At 41.2% G+C, this 21,518-nt stretch overlaps 1 protein-coding gene across 10 annotated transcripts in view; it reads right to left on the bottom strand.

Moving 5' to 3' along the window:
- The window catches only part of PIKFYVE (phosphoinositide kinase, FYVE-type zinc finger containing), a 69,809-nt gene continuing 48,291 nt past the window's right edge, over positions 1 to 21,518 (bottom strand). For 7 of the 10 annotated variants that reach the window (XM_068407305.1, XM_068407306.1, XM_068407312.1 and 4 more), the window contains 21 exons: positions 20,770 to 20,941; positions 19,257 to 19,435; positions 18,660 to 18,773; positions 17,254 to 17,362; positions 16,987 to 17,141; positions 16,254 to 16,344; positions 15,343 to 15,403; positions 14,602 to 14,745; positions 14,311 to 14,431; positions 13,861 to 13,905; positions 13,084 to 13,179; positions 12,283 to 12,366; positions 11,703 to 11,794; positions 10,886 to 11,050; positions 10,243 to 10,302; positions 9,675 to 9,851; positions 8,867 to 8,970; positions 8,470 to 8,598; positions 6,872 to 7,133; positions 4,619 to 4,693; positions 1 to 3,662 (listed from right to left, as the gene is read on the bottom strand). In XM_068407305.1, coding sequence (XP_068263406.1) covers positions 3,547 to 3,662; positions 4,619 to 4,693; positions 6,872 to 7,133; positions 8,470 to 8,598; positions 8,867 to 8,970; positions 9,675 to 9,851; positions 10,243 to 10,302; positions 10,886 to 11,050; positions 11,703 to 11,794; positions 12,283 to 12,366; positions 13,084 to 13,179; positions 13,861 to 13,905; positions 14,311 to 14,431; positions 14,602 to 14,745; positions 15,343 to 15,403; positions 16,254 to 16,344; positions 16,987 to 17,141; positions 17,254 to 17,362; positions 18,660 to 18,773; positions 19,257 to 19,435; positions 20,770 to 20,941 — 2,551 coding nt within the window. In that variant the 3' untranslated portion in view covers positions 1 to 3,546. The remainder of the gene's footprint in view (positions 3,663 to 4,618; positions 4,694 to 6,871; positions 7,134 to 8,469; positions 8,599 to 8,866; positions 8,971 to 9,674; positions 9,852 to 10,242; positions 10,303 to 10,885; positions 11,051 to 11,702; positions 11,795 to 12,282; positions 12,367 to 13,083; positions 13,180 to 13,860; positions 13,906 to 14,310; positions 14,432 to 14,601; positions 14,746 to 15,342; positions 15,404 to 16,253; positions 16,345 to 16,986; positions 17,142 to 17,253; positions 17,363 to 18,659; positions 18,774 to 19,256; positions 19,436 to 20,769; positions 20,942 to 21,518) is intronic. The other 3 variants (XM_068407308.1, XM_068407310.1, XM_068407307.1) reach the window with 2 other exon arrangements.

Raw genomic sequence — 21,518 nt, 5'->3', positions numbered from 1 at the left:
CTTTATTTGTATCTATATACATTACATTTTGATTCTCCAAGTAGTCAAGGCAGTTATTCTCAAATAGTTTAGTACATCAATTTTATAAAATACAGCTGAACCAAGGTAGATTAGAAATACATACATTATGGTACATGAAGTGCTTTGAATAATGATTAGTCTGGCCACCTGCTAGTGAGAGATTCATTTTGTTTTTTTTTATTCTCAGAGGAGAGTCCACTCCACAGGTAACTCCCCTGAGCCCAGCAGAGCTACTTAACCAGTAAGTGTCCCTCATGTGCTTTTGGGGGACAGAATGCATCGCTAGGCCACTACAAGGCATTCTACCGTCTACGTGATGACTCAAAGCAAGTCACCACTTATGTCTAAGTCTTGTCCCAGTCAGTTGTCACAAGGCCTCAGATCAAAACAACAGAAGAAAAAGAGCCAGTGTTGCTCTGAAGCAATGCAGTCTTCATGTTTGCAACTGGGATTTTCTTACAGACATATATGTTAAACCTGTGTTATAAAGAAATAAAAAACTCTAACTAGGCTGCTCCTCTAGGACATCCTTAGGCATGCTACAGGGACACAGACCTAACACAGTCCCACAAGGAGCTCTCTCAAAGACCTCTTCTGCATGAAGTATCGCCCTCCTTTTGAGGAAGTCAGCATTGTAGCAAGTGAAATGCCAGGACAATTCTTACTCTGAAAAGGGAATGCTTGAGGAGATCTGTTCAGCTGCTGGGATTTGAATTAGAAATGCTTACAGCTTTATGTCACATGGCACCCAAAGATGTCCCAGTTCCAGCTGATACTGCAGCTACTGTGTTACCCATGACTAGTATTTTACTATTTACTCCAGTCTGGTCAGGACTAGTCTATCAGCCACATCCTGACCCGAAGTTAGCTGTTGATGCCAGCTCAAGATCCCTCCTGCAAATCTCTCCAACTGTTACAACTTCTGCCCAAGGTCGTCACAATTCACATGTATGGGCTCTGCTGCAGACAGGCTGCAAAACAGCTGGCCAGTGGAAGGTTCTCTCACTTTTACAATGCTGAGGGCCTCATGCTGTCATGTATAGGGGAACATTAGCTACAGTCAGATGATCATGTTGCTTTACAGCCAGCTGCTTGGGACTCTGCAAGGCAAGAAGTATAGAGTAGCCAAACATCACTGGAGTAAGGGTTACTGGTGACAGGACAGAGCTAGCACATCACAACTCTACATTAGCCTAGTGCAGATGCCATGACACTACCCATATTCATGCTCCATCAACCAATCCACATACTGACAAAGGTGGAAGATAACATAACCAGCTGGTGTTGGGTCACCTTAGCTGATCAGGCAAGTCAAGTTTTTTCCCTGTAAACTTTAGGAGGGGAAGGAAGAAGAACACATGTAAACTTTAACTGAGACTGGAACAGATTCAGGCTGCATGGCATGCTCTTTCACATCAATGGACCAAGACAGAAGGTAGAAGCCACAGAAGTGAGAGTAGCATTGAGCTGATGGACTGGTTGGTTCCACATTACACAAGGCCCCGCACACACCTAGCCATCCTGGGAGTACATTTCAACACAGGAGGCAAGATGTGTCCCATAGGTGGTCAGCTGTCCCTGATACACTGTGTTGGACTGAAGGGACTCTGGGCCAGAGGGAGCAAGAAGTACTGTCTCATCTTTCCACAGCACACATCACTGCAGCCTTCAACACTGCACCCCTAGAAACAATGATTATGTCGTACAGAGGAAGCGAGAACACTTTCATTTCTGCTGCTTCAAGGTCAGTATCTTTGCTCATCCTCCAGCAGGGCTTTGCAATGGGGTGGGGAAGACTTCTTCCAACAAAAATGACTGTTGCCTTCCGGCAGCTCAGACCTGAGCTGCACTGGTTGTTTTTTGGAGCCAACAGTTCAATTCTCACTGCTGGCATTTTCCTTTCTCAGTGCTGCCCAGTTGTCACTCCTGAACAGAGTCACCATCATCTGTTGCAGAAGAAAATACTGAACACAGAAGGAGTGAACAAAATGCACATTTCAATCCATAGTTACAGTGAAGATGGCATTATCTGGCAACTGGTCAGAACAAGCAAGAGATCACAAAGAGCTATACTGACCCAGACTCCATGTTCATTTGAAGTCCTTCCATCAGAGACTGGAAGTCAAAGGACAGTATTCTTGCCTCTCAAACTCATTAAAAACCCTTTTATTTACTGGCCTATATTATAATGAAGCTAAAAAGTAAACTCATCACCTACAAAACCAGGTAAAAATTAATAAAAATTGAAAGAAGTGCTTATTGTCATAACACAGAGATTCACAGATCTCTGCACATATTATCCATCATACAAGCTAGCTGCTAGTTCAGTTTTTTCTTTTTACAGAAAAAGACAACTACATTCATCTCAGTGGTGCAAAAAAAATCTAATACTGCTGAAGAGACAGTTTTTCCATTGGGACTGCACAGTGTCATGAGATCTGGATGCTCATTCTCATCAGCATGTCATGAATGCAAGAAAAACATTATCCTGGCAAAGTTTCACCATGAGGTAAATGCATTGTTTGAAAGTCCTGGGGAACTGAAATGGATATGAAGTGATCTGTCAAGAATGATGGTTTCATTAAGGAGAAAGTTGTCACTCTAAGGCAGTATGCTTCATTTTGTCTAGCAACCTAGCACCTTCTGCTAAGGAAAGGGTTAATCAGCTTCATAACTATAATTAATCAAGTCTTGTTAAATTAAAGGGTGTATTTTTTTAGTTACCTGTTTCCAGAGATTTGGGCAACATTCAGATCAAAGTACTGTTTAGGATTGAAGGGATATGTTTTGGGGTTTGCAGTATGCTGATGACTGACAACCCGTTTTTATGGGATTTAGCTAAAATGAAATTATGACAAAAACACAGTTGTACTGCAGTAATATAACTTAGAAGATGTAGTGATATGGCATTATAGCTGTGGAGCTGCCTTTAAAAAAAAAAAAATACTGTTTACAGAACCCAGGAAAAATTGAAGCTACAGAGCATAAGCAGGACAAGTTATTCATGGATCCTAAACAGGTCAATTACAGACCACTGCAAGAACAGCAGAACTCAGGAATTAACTTCATTCTTCTCTCACCCACCCCCCCACACACACAGCGGGGGGTTATTTCACATTTGCAGTACCACACATCCACTACAGAAACATGAGCTGCTCATATTCAACACCACTTAGGCAGTGCAAGACCTACAGAGATCATGTACTTCTACACCATCATGAACTGGACAGTAACAGTTTCAGTGCTCTTACATGGAGATAGCATCACCTTCCCTACTGACAGAGTATCTTATCAATGCTGTTCAGTGGTACCTTACAGCTTAGATCCTTAGTGAGGCTGGTTCACTTATCAGCCTCCACGAGAGGATTAAAGTGCAACAAGCAGGTTTCACACTTCACAACGTGACGCAAATGGTCAGTGTAGACACAGAACTGCAATCCTCTTGCTTACTGCTGGACAGACCACAGGAAGAGAGTGGCCTATAATGTCATTGTCTTCTTGTGCTTTCCCAATATGGGCTTTAGCTTAGCAATTCAGGCCCAGTCCTGTCCAATGGTCTGGCACCATCAGGAAATACTTGTCCATAGCTTCACAAAACCTGGTCCGGTACAGTTCTGGAGAGACCACAGTTGGCATCTTACCTAATGTGTAAGAGTCAAGAGCAGTTAGAAATGGGCTAAAGAGTATACTGCAGTACAGACAGATATCATATGTGATTACAACACCAGACAGCATAATCATGAAGGCATACTGTACATGGAAGGGTCTTGGAACCAACAAGCATTATCAGATGTCTTTTTTTTCTTTGATTTTTATTTTAAACATTTAGGAGAGAAGACAGATCAAGGTCTGGACCCCTAACACCGAACTGAGATACCTGAAGTTGGAGGAACCATCTAGGCTTTTTACATCAGCCCTGATCTGTTTGTTTCTTTTTCTCTTCTCCTGTCTACAGGTCTTTGGGGTTTTCCCACACAGGTGCAAATTTCTCCCACAAAAGATTTTACTCTGTGGACATGCTCTTATCCTTTCCAGACACCTGAGCAGTGGTACATCAAATGTTCCCCTTCCCCTCTCTTTCCAGCCCTTGTACTAACATATGGCCAACACTAGTCAATGCTGCACAAAAGGTACTCTACTCACTTCCACAAAGGAAACTCCTCAGCTCCTCAAAATACGGGTAGTAGTCAATGATTTGATAAGGATTCCTCCACACTAACAGCTCAGAGTATATTTGATTTTCTGGACTCAGAAAACATCTTCTGAAACCAGGCAGCAAGGTTTTTTGCTATTATCTCTGTATGGATGACTAAGTTTGTATGCAAGTAGTTGGTAATGAAGAAATAGAAAAGAACAGTCTAAGTAGGTGACTTTTACCCCATTCCCAGGAATTATAGTACTTAAAGGGTCACTCATGGAGGCAGATCAATGTATTAATTTTTCTGAAACTTGTTATTCCTTCCCCTGTTCTGAACAACTTAATCTAGTGTTGCAAACCTGCATGACAGGGAAGTTGTAGCTTTATTAGCATAGTTATCAGAAGCTTCCAGGTAATGAGGAAACACAATCAGAATTTTTGCTTTCATTCTGAACTTACCTTGTCCTCCCAAGATGCCAGTTGACTTCACCACCATTTCAAGCTTTTTGTCCCAGGTAAAAGTGCGAATATAGTCTGTTGCAATAAAAAAACAAAACAAAACACCACAACATACACAAACACGTCATATCTTCTATAACCCAAGTAATGCTGTTCTAAAATGTATCTATTTCCCCTCAAAAAGGGCAAAAAAGCAGTAGGCTTCCATAGCCAGAACTTCAGTGTTCCCCCTACCAGCTGCCTCTCTTTCTGAAGCATTGATTATATTTAGGTAGCATAAATATGATATCTCAAAAGCCCAGCAAGATCACAATCAACTCTTCCTGCCTCTACAGAAACAGACTGTCCAGGCATGTCTGTCTTTATCCATGTTAGAGTTTCAAGGGCTCATTTACAAGAGTCACTTAGCTGATCCTCATCCCAGAAACAGCCCCACTTCGCTACAACAGCTCCCACTACTTCAGTGCAACAGCTAGCAGCATTAAGACTTGGACACCTATCCATTTAAGCCAGTAGTATTCCTCATCATTGCAGCCACCTACAGGTTTGATAACAGAAAGCAAACACTTTTCACTCCATTATACAGAGGACTAGAAACACCACCAGTGATCCTAATTGGAAAAGGGGGCTGCAAGGAGAAGACTTCAGAATTGTTTCCAAGCCCCTTTCAGAGAAAGCGTGCTCAGTCATTACAAGCACACAAACATTTTGGTCTGCAAAGCTGAAGCTGCAATAAGTTTAAGTTTTTCATTACTAGATATCATTATCTCCTAACATTTGACTACAACTGTAATTACACAATTTTGAATTTACTGTTTCTAGATTTACAAAAGGCCACCATAAGTATCCACATGCTTCACCTCAGCTGTGCTTTACACAAAACTCATCCAGACCTGCCAGTGTTAAGCCTTATCCATTTAACTAAATACTTTTTGAAAATGCTCCCTTAGAGTGCTTTGAGACTGATATAATCAGTGCACTAACTACTGTGACTTCATGCCCCAAGGCCCGGAGCCCCACGCAATAGCGCCTACAAATAAAGTCTTCACAACTCCTCACAGACCTAACTTACTTGTTTCCTGTATCACATTAGGATCTAAAATAGGTAGAAATTCTGACCTCAGATTCAAAGTCAGTCCAAGCTAATGGTTTTTAGTTCCTCCCCCCCTGCCCCCGCAAATTTAGCTTGAGTACTTTCTAAGTACTCAGGGTATCATTCAGAGAACACTGTGATAGCTTGATACAGCAGGCGTGTTCTCTCTGGAAGATATTGGTGTTAAACAAGCTCCTTCAGATCATGAACAGCTGTCCTCACCACAGTGAAGGAACTGTTAGATTTAAACATTGTATAAAATATACTCTTTAATCAGGTAAGACTTTCCAGAGGACAGCAAAAAGTCACACATACAGAAGGAGCAGTCTCTCATCCCAAGTATTCGAGAGTCTACAAAACCAGAAAGTAATAACAACTTGCAGTTCTTTGTAGCTGGGACTTCTACTCTCAACTAGAAGTGTTATTGGAATGGCTTTCAAGCTTTATCAGAAAAAGAGTAATCCAGACCTCCTGGCTTGAGATCTCATCTGGAAGCATTTCTGAGCTAGGTTTCAAGAGCCTCTCATTTCCAAGAGTCACTTCCACATCCTTCAAAATGGCTTAATCTCCAACTCTTTTGCACAATACAAGTTTGCCTGTCTAAAGATGAGGCTTTACTTTCCAGTTACAAGTCACAGGATGTGGCAAGGTAATTACTGCATTGCCACTCATATTATCCAGGTCAGACTGCATGATCACAAGTGATCCCATGACATTTAACTTCCCTCTTTCATCCCTATCAATATTGCTTCTCCTTAGATCCCCTCCACACACGTTAAAATTTAAATGGCTATGTAAACATTACTGAACTTAACTTTAAACACATAAAAGCACACAAATAACCTTCCCTACTTCAACCGGAGTCAAAGTGTAGGTTAAACACCAACTTGACTGCTTTTCACTACCTGTGAGGCCTCCTATATATATTCTTAGTAACGCAAATGCTAACACTAGCCCATACAAGAGCTGGAGAGAAGACTTCCTGCCTCCACTTTGAATAACCATGAGAGGTGAGGGTGGTATTCCATCAGGGAGAAGACAAGCTTTCCTGACACACATCTCTCTGGTGCTGGTACAGTTCTAAGACTACTACAAACACCTAAATCAGAAGGAAACCAGTTTCACCAGCTGAAAGCAAGAAAATACAAAAGACAACCTACCAATGATCCCAACAACCAGCTCGTTGTTTGCATCATCACGACCCACCAACAAGGAATAGTCAATGATGAGGTGGCTGGAGAGGAACTGGGAATCACTGTGTATGGAAGCTCTCAACACAGCCTTGCAATGGGAACGGATGTACAAAGGATTGTCCCGGACCATCTTCAGGAGGTTCTCATCCAGCAGGACGACATCACAGCTTTCTTTGCCTGTGTCTGTTTTAACATTTCTATTCCGGAGGGAGCCCTTCAGGTCAAAAACCTGCACATGGAGAACAGCACTACTTTGTTCCATTGTTCTGTGAGGTGAAAGACTTCAACATGCCTAACTGCAGTGTTTGAGAAGGCAGCATGGCAGGGCAACTCTTTCCTTCTCCACAGGCAGAAGACAGTTAAAAAACATTTTCGTACTACAAAAATTAAAGCTCCCTGACTGGAAAGTAGCATGTAAGCCTACATGGAAGGTCTACGACCTCAATTCACAAATTTTAGGCAAGTTATTTCATTAATATTTAGCCTAATTTAAGGGAAAAAGGGTGTCCCTATTTTTATATTGTATGGGTAAACTCAGTTTTCCAGCCAGCTTCTCCAGGCTCAAACATTGACAAAAATAAAGTCACTGAAGAAGGAGGTGGGTCTTGCATGAAGTACCATTTAACATCTGTTGGCAAGGCAAGCGACTGACCATCATTAGGTTGGAAAGGATCTCCGGAAGTCTCCAGTCCAATGCCCTGCTTGAAGCAGGTCCTGTTAGAGAACGTTGTTCAAGCCCTGTCTAGTCAAGATTTGACTAACTTCAGGGATAGAGCCCACAGTCTCTTGGGGTCTCTGTTCTAGTGCCTGACCACCCTCATGATTTAAAAAACAGATAAACAAAAAGAAAACCCACAACATCCTTTATATCTATCTAGAATTCCCTCAGTTCACTTCCTCCCACAAACATACCCCATTTGAGGCCAGGTACTGGGAGAGAAGGTGGAAATATTTGATACTACCTAGTTTTAGAAGCGACATTTGTTTGAACTTCCTTTCAGCATCAACTTTGTATTTGAAGAGAATTTTCCCCCAGTCATTTTAAGGTCTTCACTCTACTGCCTCATTACTTTTCCTTTGCTAAGAGCAAGACTGAACTCAAAATCTTGTCCCACACATGAAGTGGTTCAGAGAGAACAGCAGGTTCAAAACATTATTAGTTTTCCACATACACACTACACAGTAGCTCACCATCTCCATCAGTGAGACTGTCCTTCTAAACAAATTAGTCTGTAATCCCAGTTAGTTCTTCTAAAAGCTCTGCAAAAAGGTTTCACGTTTTCCTAATTAGGTTGGTAATGCTTCCTCTCAGACTCCGGAGATGCAGGGACAAATAAGACTTCTAAAAACTGAAGCCTGCACTACAGCTATCTGAACTAGCCCATATAGGCACCAAGTTAGCAAGGATCACGTAACAAGGAAACAGGCATGAACTGTCATCTTGGAGCAGTGCTAGATATAGGCAGCATATGCAAAGTGAAAAGTTACCCAGATGACTACTGGTAACCCTGCTCTTGCTCCTAGTCAGAAATGCACTGCAAGGGAACAGAACACTTGGTTCTTACCTGAGCCATTTTCCTGCCATAGAAAAGGTTTTCCATGACAAGCAGATCCAGCTTCTTTTCAGTGTTGTTTTGAGAGTTCTTGTATCCAATTCGATACACCCCAAGGATTTTGGCCAGTGCTGTGGGCTTCTGATGAAGACAAGACATGGGGTAAGATCTCTGTGTACTGGCAATCAGCAATCAAATACTAGAGGCACCACTATTCTGTCTGACTGTGTATTACAGCTTAGAAGCTCTAGCAAAATTCCCACTTTTCATCTTAAAAACACATCATTAGTACAACTCATACCCTCCAACATTTTCTTTTACTTAAATGAAAGGAGATAATGGAAACTGTTACTAGTCTGTAAAATATAGACCACGGCCTAAAATAAAAGGCACTTTTTTTTTTTAATACCTTCTGCTGAACTGCATTAATGATGTAAGTGAAGTAGTGTGGCGCGAAGTCAAGGAACGACTGGACTTCCAGACGAGGCATCTGCTTCAAGATGAATCTATCATCTGTTTTAACATCAGAGGCATCAGGGTTACATACAGTAAGCAATGTATTCTTTGCAAGTTCTTTGGGACTGTCGCACAGCTGAAGTGGTTTGAAAAATTAAAGGACTACAATTCTCTTAAATCCTTAGCTACAGAAGCTCAATTCTAGAAGCTTTTTTACTTCATATATTCTGAATTTCAGCATTTCTGGATTTCAGCCTTTTAGCAAATCAGGGAGAGGAGACTGCCCAAGTTAGATTGACCTCAGCTATACAGGCTTCTTACACAGACAACAGAAACAGCCTACAGACCCTTCCATTCAAGGCTTGTTTTAAGTAGGGGCCTAGAATCAGCCACAGTTAAAAAAAAAAAATCTTATAAATCAACTATAGCATGTGGGATTATAAGAAACACTGTGTCTTTAATAACCAGTTTTCCCTGAATTATACTCAAGTTTTTGTTTTCTGAAGCCTGCCTAAGAGAGTACAACCCTTCTGCTCAACTAGCTGCTACTACTGAAAAACAGAACTACATTTTGTTCTCCTGCACATACAGAAAGACAAATAATCTGATATTAAAGACCCCAGAACAATCCACTTCCCATTCTGAGTGACCACAGTCAGCAACCCTCTGGCTAGAGGAAATCAGGGCTTAAATGACACACTAACCACCACTATCCCCAAATAATACCCTCTAATTACAAAGGGGGAAGAAGCTGCATTTACCCTCAGTCACATAGAACGCAGCCCCAGATTTTCCACCTCGAGCCTGCCAGGGCAGAGAGTGAGAGAGGGATCGGATGAAGTCCTCTTCACTGCTCCCCAGTATCACTTCACGCATCTTGTGAAACTCGCCAGCATAATAAATCCGGCAGTAGAACTTGGCATTCGCATCTGAAAACTCTGCAAAAAAATTTTACTGATGTCTAGAAGAATATTATTGTGCCAAACATCCCTCTCTCACACCTATTGTACTTTGGACGTTTAAACCAATAGGATTTAAACGGAAAACTTACAGGAAAGTCAACCCCCTTCAGGTTAGCTCACAATATATGCCATGGGAAAGTGGCCAGACAGAAGATCAATTTAAAAAAAAAAAAAGTTTTATCAGGTATTTTTGCAACAGAGAGATTGATTACAGTAAGTAAAAAAATGCATTGGTCTGTTCTTGATTTGTTTTTCCTTCCTGCCCAATACAAAGAAAAAATAATTATTAACTTCAAGATTTCCATTACATTTACACAAAGAAAGGAGTTTGTCAGCTAAGATTAAGTTCTTATTTACAACTACTCACGGAGTTCCACATGGGGATTCACCAGCTGTTTCCTCTGTCCATCTCCTCCATCTATGTCATCTGAAGGCATAAAGGGACCATTCAGTCAGGGTTGTTCATTATTATTACTGAGAAAGCCGTGTAAGATACTACTTGTAAACTCACATTACAAGAAAAATATTTTCTTTTTTCAAGAATACAGATGGAACTATACATAGGAAATCAGAGATACAGCTATAGTTGTACAATATAATATGTATGCTAGAAGGGCACTGCTGTTCATGGGACACAGAAGTACAAGCTTTCTCTTTGTTTTCTCTTCATTCATTTTCCATAGGCTGAAACAATGAAAGTTAAACAGGAAGTGAGGAAGAGAGGCTGGGCTGCTTAACTAGCATCAACTCAATCCAAAGGCATTCAAGCCCAAACTACTCAATGTCCCTACAGTTACCCAGGTTTGAAAGACCCTCTTTCCCTTCTCATAAAGCAAAGCAATAGAGAAACCTACATTTGATGTTCAAATCATTCATTTTCAATGCATGGTGAGTAATCTTGGACTCTTGAAAAAGTACAAGCAGGAGGGCATTCTGGGCCTTACAAGTATGAATGAGGTTTGGGAGAAGTAACAGTCCAAGACAGAATATGGACTAAAAAAGCCTTGTACCTTGAGGCTCTGCTCCTTGGTTTTCTGCTCCCTCTTTGCCCATCTGTCCAACCTGGTAGTAAGCACTGTCAGCACCACGTAAGGTCTCTTTCTTCTGGGAAGATAGGTCTGGGCTCTTCCCTCCCGTGCCACGGAAGAAAGACAAAACACCAGATGGTTTCTTTGCTACAGTGAAAAGGAATAAAAAAGTTGGTCTTGGCATCTCCACAGGCAATTTAATAAAAGCATGACTCATACAAGCATTCTCCATTCATTGTTCTAACTAGAGGAATGATGTCATTCAACTGTAACTCATTTGCTATTCTTCAGGCAACCAAGGTCCATCAGGTTAGCTGATTTAGTGTTCTGAGTAGCATTCTGGAATGCTGAGTCCTTTGAAAACACAGACCAAGTGTGAGTGTCTTTAACACAGTAAGAACCTCACTTCTCCACTTCAAAATATTTTAATTGCCATCTTTTTAAAAGAAGGCAGTACCAAAAGAGGTCAGAACATATTATGGGCATCATACCCCACTGAACAGGCTAGACTCAAGAACAAAACAAGGTCCACTACATCATAACATATTAAATCAGGGAATGATAGTCTGATCTCTTAAGAATCAGAGAAAGCCATCATGGGCGTAGACTTCAAAAAACAAACACACACCCCACTCCGTGTTCTACGTCAAGTCAATTCTAAGACTAGTCACAATTTCAACTCAGAATGCATTTTCTTTGTTCTAACTCAACTTTCACAAGAGCTAGAACCCAGGTTAAGTGAACTCAAGTCTGAGCTGACATTAGCATTATGGATATGATTTTGGCAAAATGGTCTTACGCTGTTCTGGTTCTGCACTGCGATTTGAAGGACCCATGTTAGCCTCAGGCAGACGGACAGGGCTACTGCTCTTTGGTTTGCTGTCTGACATGCTGAAAAAAAAAAAAAAAAAAGTCATGAGCCTAACAAATACTGCCACCTGAGACACTACTGCTTTACTCCTCTACATTTATTTCTCCTCCATACCTAACACTAAATACTGCTAAGGGAAGAGGATACAGTTTAAAGTTGTAACAGTGTGGGACTCTCCAAAGTTGTTCTCTTCCACCTCCCCGAGAAAAACCTCTCAGGGTCCATAGCAACAGTTCCACCCATCACCACAGGAAAGGTTAGCAGGCCCAGTAATCCCTACCATGCACACGGTCAAGGGATCAGATGATGGAGCCAGCACAGTCCCTGACATGAAATGGAAACTCATACGCTGCAAGTATGTGTTGGTCATATAGGATGCGTCAGACTCCATAAGAAAGCAGAGATCATAACAGAGGCATATTTTGAGCCTCCTTCCTCATCCTAGTTTTGGCTTATTCACTATAATCACTGTGCCTTTGCTCTATGTACTATAGTTCCTGCACATAACCTGTTCTGCTGTTGTCCTTCTTCAGAACTGTTCTTCAGAGATGCTTTGGACAACTCATCCAGGGCATTTCTGTACTCCTTGCAACTGAAGGGGAAAGGAAAATTTAAAAAGAGTCAGCTGTTCTCTGGGAGACTCAACACCAACCCAAAGATTCAGTTCACACACAACCACAGGAAAAACAAACCCACAATAGAAAAACCTCTTCTTCTTTTTTTTTTTTTTTTTTTTCTTACAATTAGAACTTAGTTCCCTTAGATCATACTGCAGGAAAAATCCTCCCTTGTTTCTCCACCTCCCAGAATTTAAGAATGCGCTTCTTTAAGAGTCTGCTGCCTTGTGACACGCAAACCCCAAGATTTACTGAAGCAGCTGATTTGGAGAGCTGAGTAGTAGCAAGAGTTGCTACAACTGAAGGTAGGCAAGGGACAGCTGCAGTATGAATACCTAACCATTGCTCCATAGCTCAGTTGCACTTCCTCCAGGCTGGAGAGCTGAGCAAAATTTATTTGCACTTCTCTCTCTAACAATATCACATTACAGGGAACACTGCACAACTAATTCATTTTTCTGTACTAGAGTTCAGCAAGAAAAGTCCAAAATCCAGTTCCAAGTTGGAAAACCTACTTTCCATATCTTAGGAGTAAAAGGAGAGAGCTTCAGCTCTGGCAGAAACTCTCAACACAGGTGAGTGAAGAAATTCTGTCATGCTTGTTCCCTACCATTAGAATTTAAATATTCCTTGCACAGAAACGCTGATAAAGTACAACAAGTGTCAGATGAACAGCAAAATCACACCAGTACCTGAGAGCAAAAGCTATGATGGAGCTTGGTTCTTTCTCACAGACTGCGATAGGTACACGTTCATGCTCATACATTAGGTAGTGCTTGTCAGGGTCACTAAATGAAAATGACATAGGGAGACTGTCAGTAAATCATAAAAGTTTGTGGAAAGAAAAGGTTAAGTTTTGATCAAAACCCAGATCTCATCACTGCACTCCCAGGCACAAGCTGCAAGTCTCAGCATAGAACCAAAGCTCCCCAGATCAGCTTCTCCCAATAGACACAATCATAGCTATGTGGTTAAATCTAAATGGTAATGTGTTAGGGCAATCAGCACTTCAAGCAAGCTGCTTATATCAGAAGACCAGCTCCAAGTTAGAGTAAGAGTCTATTTCTGTTTAGCAGCCAGTTTCTAATGGCACCAAAACCTGCCTGAGTTTGTTTCGACTGTCCTGCAGCATAGCCCGCAGAGTGAAATTAAGGAACAAACCTGGACTCATTTCTGAACAAGCAGTTTAGCACAGAAAATTCCCAAAAGCCTCCTGGGTTTCTGTAAGATTTTCTTTTACTTATCTGTAGGGTCCAATCATTTAACTTTTACCTCATTAGCCCACGGCCTCCACTACTACCCTGGGGGTAGGAGTCACAAGTTAAAACTCAGGCTGCCAAACATTAGGCTCATGTCAAACAAGAAACACTACCAAGCACGCAGACCAAATAGCTGAAAGACTTTCCAGCCTGCCCATTTTCACATGAGAGGGGGACTTGAGGGCACATGCAGTAGCCATTGAACCTGACCTACACCCAGACAATGCCCATTTGAGTCCAACCCTTGGAAGAGGTCTGGAAGCAAAAACAAGAGGCAGGCATGAAGCTTTAGTAAGTCTTTGCTAAGGAAGGACATTTCTGCTCATTCCCTGCAGCAATGAAGTTAGAAGGCACCTTTCTCCCCCTTTTCTCCACCCCCTCCCCTCCCACAAGAGTTCTGAGGAGGCATGCCTGCTAGGAAGAGGAGAAACTGATAATGTGTATGCACAAGGGTGGATCATTAATAAGAAAAATGGGTAACCTAAAAACACCTAGAAGGCACACAGAAAATTTCTTGCCTTGAGGAAGTTCTATAGCTTATTCAGAGGCAAACCCAAGTGATGACTTAAATTATATACTGAGCAAAGGAAACATGCACAGTTCTGTGCAATTTGGCAATGCTTCTAATTTTGTACATCGTATATATTATGCAGTACTTACAAGGGAAATGGAATGGGGTTATAGTTGTTTCCAGGCAAAAAGTTAGCCAAAATAGCTTTCATAGTAGACTTTTCCTTCACTTGGCTGTCTGTAGATCCCAGTGAGTGTCCATCAAACACATCTGGAAGAGACATAAGTTCAGTCTGCATCACAATGTCAAACTTGAAGCTGTAAATCCAGAAGGAAGGTTGCAGGCCACAGAGTTACCAGCTTTGCTGTTTCCTAAACGGACCTCATACACTTGCCACAGAGAAGCAAGAGAAAGAATACAAGACCACAAATGAACTATACCTTCTGAGCTGCTCGTTGTATCCTGTTCAGACAGTGTGTTGGCACCAGTCATATGCTCTGATACAACCTCTGGAGGGGTGGGCAGCTGAAGATGGGTGGAGCCTGTGGAGCTCTGACTTGATAAAGTAGTCAGGAAGCGATCCTCTGAGAGTACAAGGACAGTTAAGGACAGAAGAAAGCATTTTACATGGCTGTCAGAAGTGATATTGCTTGCTCCTGGGCCAAGCTATCTCCAGTGTCTACTTTCAAGAAGTTTTTACTTAGAAAGCAGGCAAGGCCACCCAGAGCAAAGGAACGGACAAGCTGAGGAGTGTAGCACATAACCTCCAGAAGTTGCATACACTTATACCTACTACCTTCAGTGCCCACAAACTCTTAGTATGCCTCACAGGTAAGAGGTCTCAGCACCCATAACCACTCCACAGAAGAGGCAAGAGGCATTTCCCAAATTCCATGTAGTTACTCAGTTACTTAGAAAGCCTCTGAAAATTTTTAAACTCAAGTTCAAAGGAAAACCCTTGCTGGCCAATCTAGTGTCTAGTAATTCAGCTTTGTATTACAGGCAGACTTTGCTTTTTGTAATAGTAAGCTAGAAATTGGCTTATTTCCATCTGACACAATGGGGATTCAGTGTTTCTCTAAATTATCCAATTTGACAAAGGCTCCCATGTTATGTCAGAAAAAGGGTTACAGCAAGCTGCTTTTGGTAGCTTAAGAAAAATAAATAAATATACAACAGACCTTTCTCTCCATTTTGCAGTGCTGGAGAAGCATTGCGTGGGGAAGCATCCATGCTACTGATCTAGGAAGAACAACAAAATACCAGTGTCGATGCCAAGCTCTTTATAGCTGTACCCCTTCCTCTGGGGAACACTCGCAAAAGCAGATGTACCACAACAGAGCACTCCCACCCACTGTACTGCCACTGTATCTGCCATCACATGAAAAAGACAAGGCAACAGCAACCCAGCTTCACAAGATGCTTATGACTGCTATCATCTCCGTGTGCTGCTTTAAAGACTACACTCTTCCTCTATATAAACCTACTTGCTGCTAGATCAAGGTTAAGTGCGTTTTAGCATCTAACAAAGATGTGTTAAGTGGAAAGGACATGTATGCATGCAGCAGAGCAAATCCAGGGTCTCATGGGGTTTCTTAGTGCACTTTGCTAATGTTAGAACTATTGGAGTTCAGCCTCCTTGTATCATGCTTATATTGTACTGCCTTTCAGTCTGGACATTTTCTCAGAATAGCAGCTGCCCCAAGGGTGGTTGTTCAGTGTGCTGGCAACAGTACCCTTAGACAGAGCTCTTGGGGTAGCAGTCCAAAATCATTTATACAGTCCCTCAAACAGTTCCCACAGACACATCACAGAAAAGAGATGAACCTGAAAATTCAGATTAACACTACACAAACACCACAGAAAATCATCAAATCCTATTCATACTTAGTCTTCCTTCTGTGTAATATGGCTTTTGCTTCACATCTTCAGGAAAAGATACATATACTAACATGCAATTCAAGCTTTTACAGCTGAAAACTACATGATGCAGTAAAACAAGCTTACTAAGTGAACTGAAGCCAGTCTTAAGACTATTGTGTTGCCCCAGAAAAAAAAAATGTTTAAGTAGCTTCCAGCCTGCTACTCATACCTTGCTTTCTTCACCTTGCCTCAGTCTCCCAGGGCTGGGTGGTACTGATGGACGTTTTCTCCCTTTCTCTTGTTGGAAGAGATCTTGCAATCTTTAAAAAAACAAAACAAAACAAAACAAAAAAACCCCACAACACCCCACAAAAAAACCCCAAAACCAAAACAAAAACAAAAAAAAAAACAAGCAAAAAACCCCAAAAAAACCAAACCAAAACAAAAAAACAAAACAAAGAAAAATTAATCAAAAGATAGATTACAGATATTAGCTGTGAAAGGCACAAGTTATGAAGTTTCTCCATACTAGAATACAGCCAAGCATGCCTTCACAAGTCTTTACTGCAAACTCAGATGGTTGCTAACATGTGCCAAAGCTATGTTTCAAATGACCAAAATCAGAACATTTTCTTCACCTCTGAGATAATTTCACCCAATTAATTGCTTTCCCACACTCCCCTCTTCCCCTCTCTTCTACCTTTATTCAAATGACACTTTCTCCTCTCAGATGCAAGTTGTGCTCTACAACACAAAATTTTTATTATCTGGCCTCAAATGATTTTCTGTTCCAATCAACCAGCTCTGTGGTCTTAACCAGTCGAGGACATTCAGCACAAGCTGTCGTAACACCCTCTATATAGCAACTGCACTACAGGGAGAGAAAGTAAAAAAGAACCTCTTCCCTTCTATAACCAACACAGTATCAGTGTTGCTCATTATTGCAACATGTGTACTCTTACCTATTATTCCAGGCTTGTAACATTTCACAAAGCCCTTGCTTTTTAGCTATCAGAGACTCAAAAAGAGATTGCAGCTGTTGAGGCGTGTCTAATGATGACAAAAGCAGCCTTGCTTGGATTTTCTCAGTCCAGTTTCGAAACTCCCCCTCTTCCATCTGCCAAAAGAAAACCTGTCAGTGTTCTGTGACCAGAGGTGACACTAGATCTGAGTGGCTTCTCCACACAGTTTGCAGCCTACAGTCTGCCAATGTAGAAATAGTCTGTTACCTCCTTTTGGGCAAAGAGGTCTTCCATCTTCTCCTCTCTCGTTTTGCTGAAAGTATCTGTTTTCAGAGAAGCAAGGCGATCATCAACAGCAAGATACACTTGTGACACCCTGTCGACAGGGATACAGAGAGTTAAGCTGTGACTACTTGGAACATCTTCAACATTCTTTAATAAAAGTCTGAATGCATTTAAGAATACAAAAGATGATATATGACAGTCTTCTGCACAGTAGGCTGTTTCACTGAATTTAGAGGGAAAGTTGGAAAAAATTCATTAGTAAAGCAGAAACCTAAAAGTTACACACACTGACATTCCTCTTGACAACTTATTCTTAACAATGAAAGTTGTCAGAGAGCAATAGAAGAGTCACAAACCCGTCACTAGCAGAGAGGAACTGTTGTGTCATCTGTGTCTAGGAAGAATCTGGGACTGCAAGCTACACCTCCACCGGAGGAAGGGCTCAGAGACAGAGCGAGTAACTATTTCAGCTCTAAACAAGGCTCCACAGGTTCTGAAGTCAGGCAGTCACAGAGACATCAGCCTTATAGGAATGCTGCCACCAGGCAGACCAGCAGTCAGGCTGGATTTAATAGAGCTTCCATCACGCCTGTCTCCCACTTTTTTATTCCTATATTTAGAAGGTGTCTAGGCTTACAGTAGTTTACCTTATACTACAAGAAGGTACCAGACTGTCTGCTGTTATCATATGCAATAGCTAACAAAGGCAATGTGTTTTACACAGCAGAGAGTTTAGTTGTCACATGACCAATATCATGAAAACAGTTCTGTTTGGACAATAGGTTTGAGCAATGCCTTTGCAGTTTTTCTGGGCTGAAGGTAGGATTTAAACTTAGTCAGATCTTCCAAAAAGGAATGTTAGGGTAAGAGTACAAAATGTTACCTGCAGATTTCAGATTAAGCCTTCTAGGACCACGTCCTCTGTTCCATTCTTAGTATTAGCAGCAGGAATTAGAAATACTTTAACTGTGTTTGAGAAGGCATTTTGTAAGAAAAGGTGACATTTCATACACCAGCTGATGGTCGACTTTTCATTGGCTACTTGGCAACATCATTCAGAAACATGCTATATCACTCAAATAAGTGCAACATTCAGGGGTGGAGAAGAGAAGAATCTTAGTTTCTACTGCCTATGTTTAAGCTGAATTGCTACCAGATGAGAAGGTGAGATTAGTACAGAGAGAGCAGGTAAAGGTAATAAAGAGGATGCCAATACCACCCTCCCTTAGAAGTATATGCACATATAAAAGTGTTTAAAACCATTACTTTTCTACTAAATAATGAATATTTAGCAAGACTTCTCTATACTAGCAAAAATGGGTTCGTGTTCTGCTAATAAAAGCCCAAAATACAAATAAGCTGAGGAAGGCATTAAAAACAAAGCTTACTTTTGAGAGAAATCCTTGAGATCCTGCAAAATAGTAACCTTTGACGGAGCCTGTCGTTTGATGTAGATCTTGGGGAGTGGGACACACACTTCAAGCAGCCGGATTGGAGAGTAGCTAAGAAGGCAATACAGCAGCTATTAACAAGACTCTCCCCACATAGTACTAATTCTACACCATATTGCAGTTTGTGGCCCTTATATGAAAAGGGGCACTGTCAATGCATACAGGGCTTTAGTTACTTTTAGTAGCAATATCACCCTGTTCATTTATCTCTTACATAAAAAGTAAAACCACAAATCATGTTGCAAAAACAAAATTTTGAAAGTTTGAGATCAGACAGGAAAAAGTGTTTCCCTTTTGTATCATGAACTGGAGCCATCCATTCTTAGGAACACTGCCCTCCCCATCCAGGCAAGTGATGGCACCCACAATGCCCTCTGCAAGTCAGCACACAATCCTGCACTTGTGGTTATAGTGCAGTTATGCTATCCCATGATGTACTCAAAGTGAAGGAGAGACCTGATGAATCCTTACTAGAGCTATATGCTTCACATAGTACTCGAGAGAGAGAAGAAAGTTTTTAGCAGTGGACCTTACCTGAAAGATGCCACCATCTGATTATAGGAAAAATACTGGTGATAGTCATGGTGAATGGAATGACCACAAGGCTCTGCATTGGCCCTTCGAGTGTACTGGTGCCCATAGAATCTCAGCTCAAGGTATTTTGCAAAAGACATAGACCAAGAATCACTGGAAAGGGGAACAACCGGTGTCACCTGGAAAAGTGAAAGCCAAATGTCTTAATTTCATCCTTCAACCAAGATTAAGGACAGCATAACCTAGACAGCAATCTAGTATTTCTAGTGCTAGATGACCCTGAAACATACTAAACAACAAAGATAGTATTTATGCAAAGCTAAGACCAACACATAGTTACAATAAATCTGCTAGTTGATGATGACAGGTGCTAAGTTGGGGGAGTGTAAACATATCCTTGATGGAAGTTTATACCTGGGATCCTACTTCTCTGCATATAGACAATTTACAGCAACCCAGTCAGCAGCAGTGATTTCATCATATACTGTTTCCCTAGTGATTCTTCAGCTACAAATACATTAGTATTGCTCTGCAGTGTATTTCAACTTCAGCAGTGCTTGCAAGCTTAGTCACCGCTTTATACATACTTAATAGCCACAAAAATATTAGTGTTTACATGAGCACAAAGAAATAAAAGGTTATAGAACAGATGTATATACAGCAGCGCAGGGCTTGCCTTCAGCAATTACATTAACTTCCTCCAGGTATCTTTAAATCCAACACCCATGTTTAAGCCAGCACAAGCAGGTGAATTGAGTCATCCACATGGGTAATTGAGATGTTTTGCATTTCAGGCACTGCGTAAATCTCTTTTAATTAAGTTTTATTCTTGTCTCTTTGAAGGCTCTTAAGTTTTACAATGTTTAGCTAGAGATGAGTATCCAGTTGGTAATGTTTTCTTAGCTAAGTTACAGAACATGTTTAAAATAATACACAATCTTACTATCTTGTGTTTTTTAAAGCAATTTATCATTCCTGTAATAAAGATTTTACTTACTTTCTAACGACTACTAAAGGAAGTCTAGACATCACATTGACGTAATGCAGACTGTCCAGTCCACAGCAGATCAAAGAATACCAAGTGGTTTTAGCCAATTACTAAGCCGGTAGATTTCACTGTCTGCCCTTCCCCATATATACATTCCTTTGATGCTTGTACTGATTCACTGCAGGGAAGGGACCATACTCTTCATCTCCAAGAAGGCAACTCCGTTTTTTGAACGCATCAGAAATTAGTTTCCATCAATATATCAGCTCCACTTAAACCTATCCTCTCAGAGCCAGGTTTGACACTTCCCAACAGGACTACCTCACACAAGATGTTTCACCCTCAACAGCCCGAATTCTACAAGAGGAATTTGTAGATACGTGAGAGCATCTGTATCAGTTATACGTTTTTGCCATAGCTCCAGAGATGAGCACTTTCTCAAAAATGCTGCCTTTCCATGCAAGGCCAGATCACAACAGGAATACTAAATTGGAATAGCAATGATTCTTAAGTCCACATCCTTACCTGTTTGCACAGTCTACACCACGAGTAAGTAAGAATAGTGTGCTGGTACCCAGGGACTGGGGAGTCCAGCTCCTTTAACACAATTTGCACACAGCCTTGCCCATGAACAAAACGACGAATGTGGTGCACCATTGGTGTTTCACAGAACATGCTGGGGCATTGGTAGGAAGGCCTTATAGAAAGAAATGGAAACACTTATGAATTATCATATGCTAGGCATTGCTAAAGAACTGATTCAACATATCTAATATGCTTTTTAATATCACAGTACTGTTTATCTTTACTGTAAAAGTCTCCTAAGCCTTTAGTGAAAGCTGCTTCTGCAGAGTGAATTGTACTCATTTAGAAATAGCATGTGGGGAAGTTCCCTTGCTAGCAAAGGCTGTATAGGTCCCAAAAGCAGTGACTGGATACTGGTTGCTATCACAATCTTTTTACAAGTAATCACTTTCTACTAACCTATTCTATACAGTCCACAAAATATGGATCAAGCACCTGGAAGTGCTTGGAACCAAATTTAAGGACCACTTTGGCAGTGTACCAGAGCAAAGGCTACCGAGGGCAAAGACACACCAAAGAGCATTCAAAATCATAATGTTTCAGCTCCTGAAGGAAGAGGTGAGCAAAATAGTGCCATATAACCTCTTTGAAAGAAAAACCCATGACCTTTCTTTGGATGGGTTTCTTTTAAGTTAGGGAAGCGAGACTGACATCAGAAAAATAAAAGCTGAATTGTTTAGGTACCAAAG

The sequence above is a fragment of the Nyctibius grandis genome, chromosome 9 (assembly GCF_013368605.1).
Source record: "Nyctibius grandis isolate bNycGra1 chromosome 9, bNycGra1.pri, whole genome shotgun sequence".
NCBI classification, from domain to species: Eukaryota; Metazoa; Chordata; class Aves; order Nyctibiiformes; family Nyctibiidae; genus Nyctibius; species Nyctibius grandis.
This window is presented reverse-complemented; position numbering and strand designations above follow the sequence as displayed.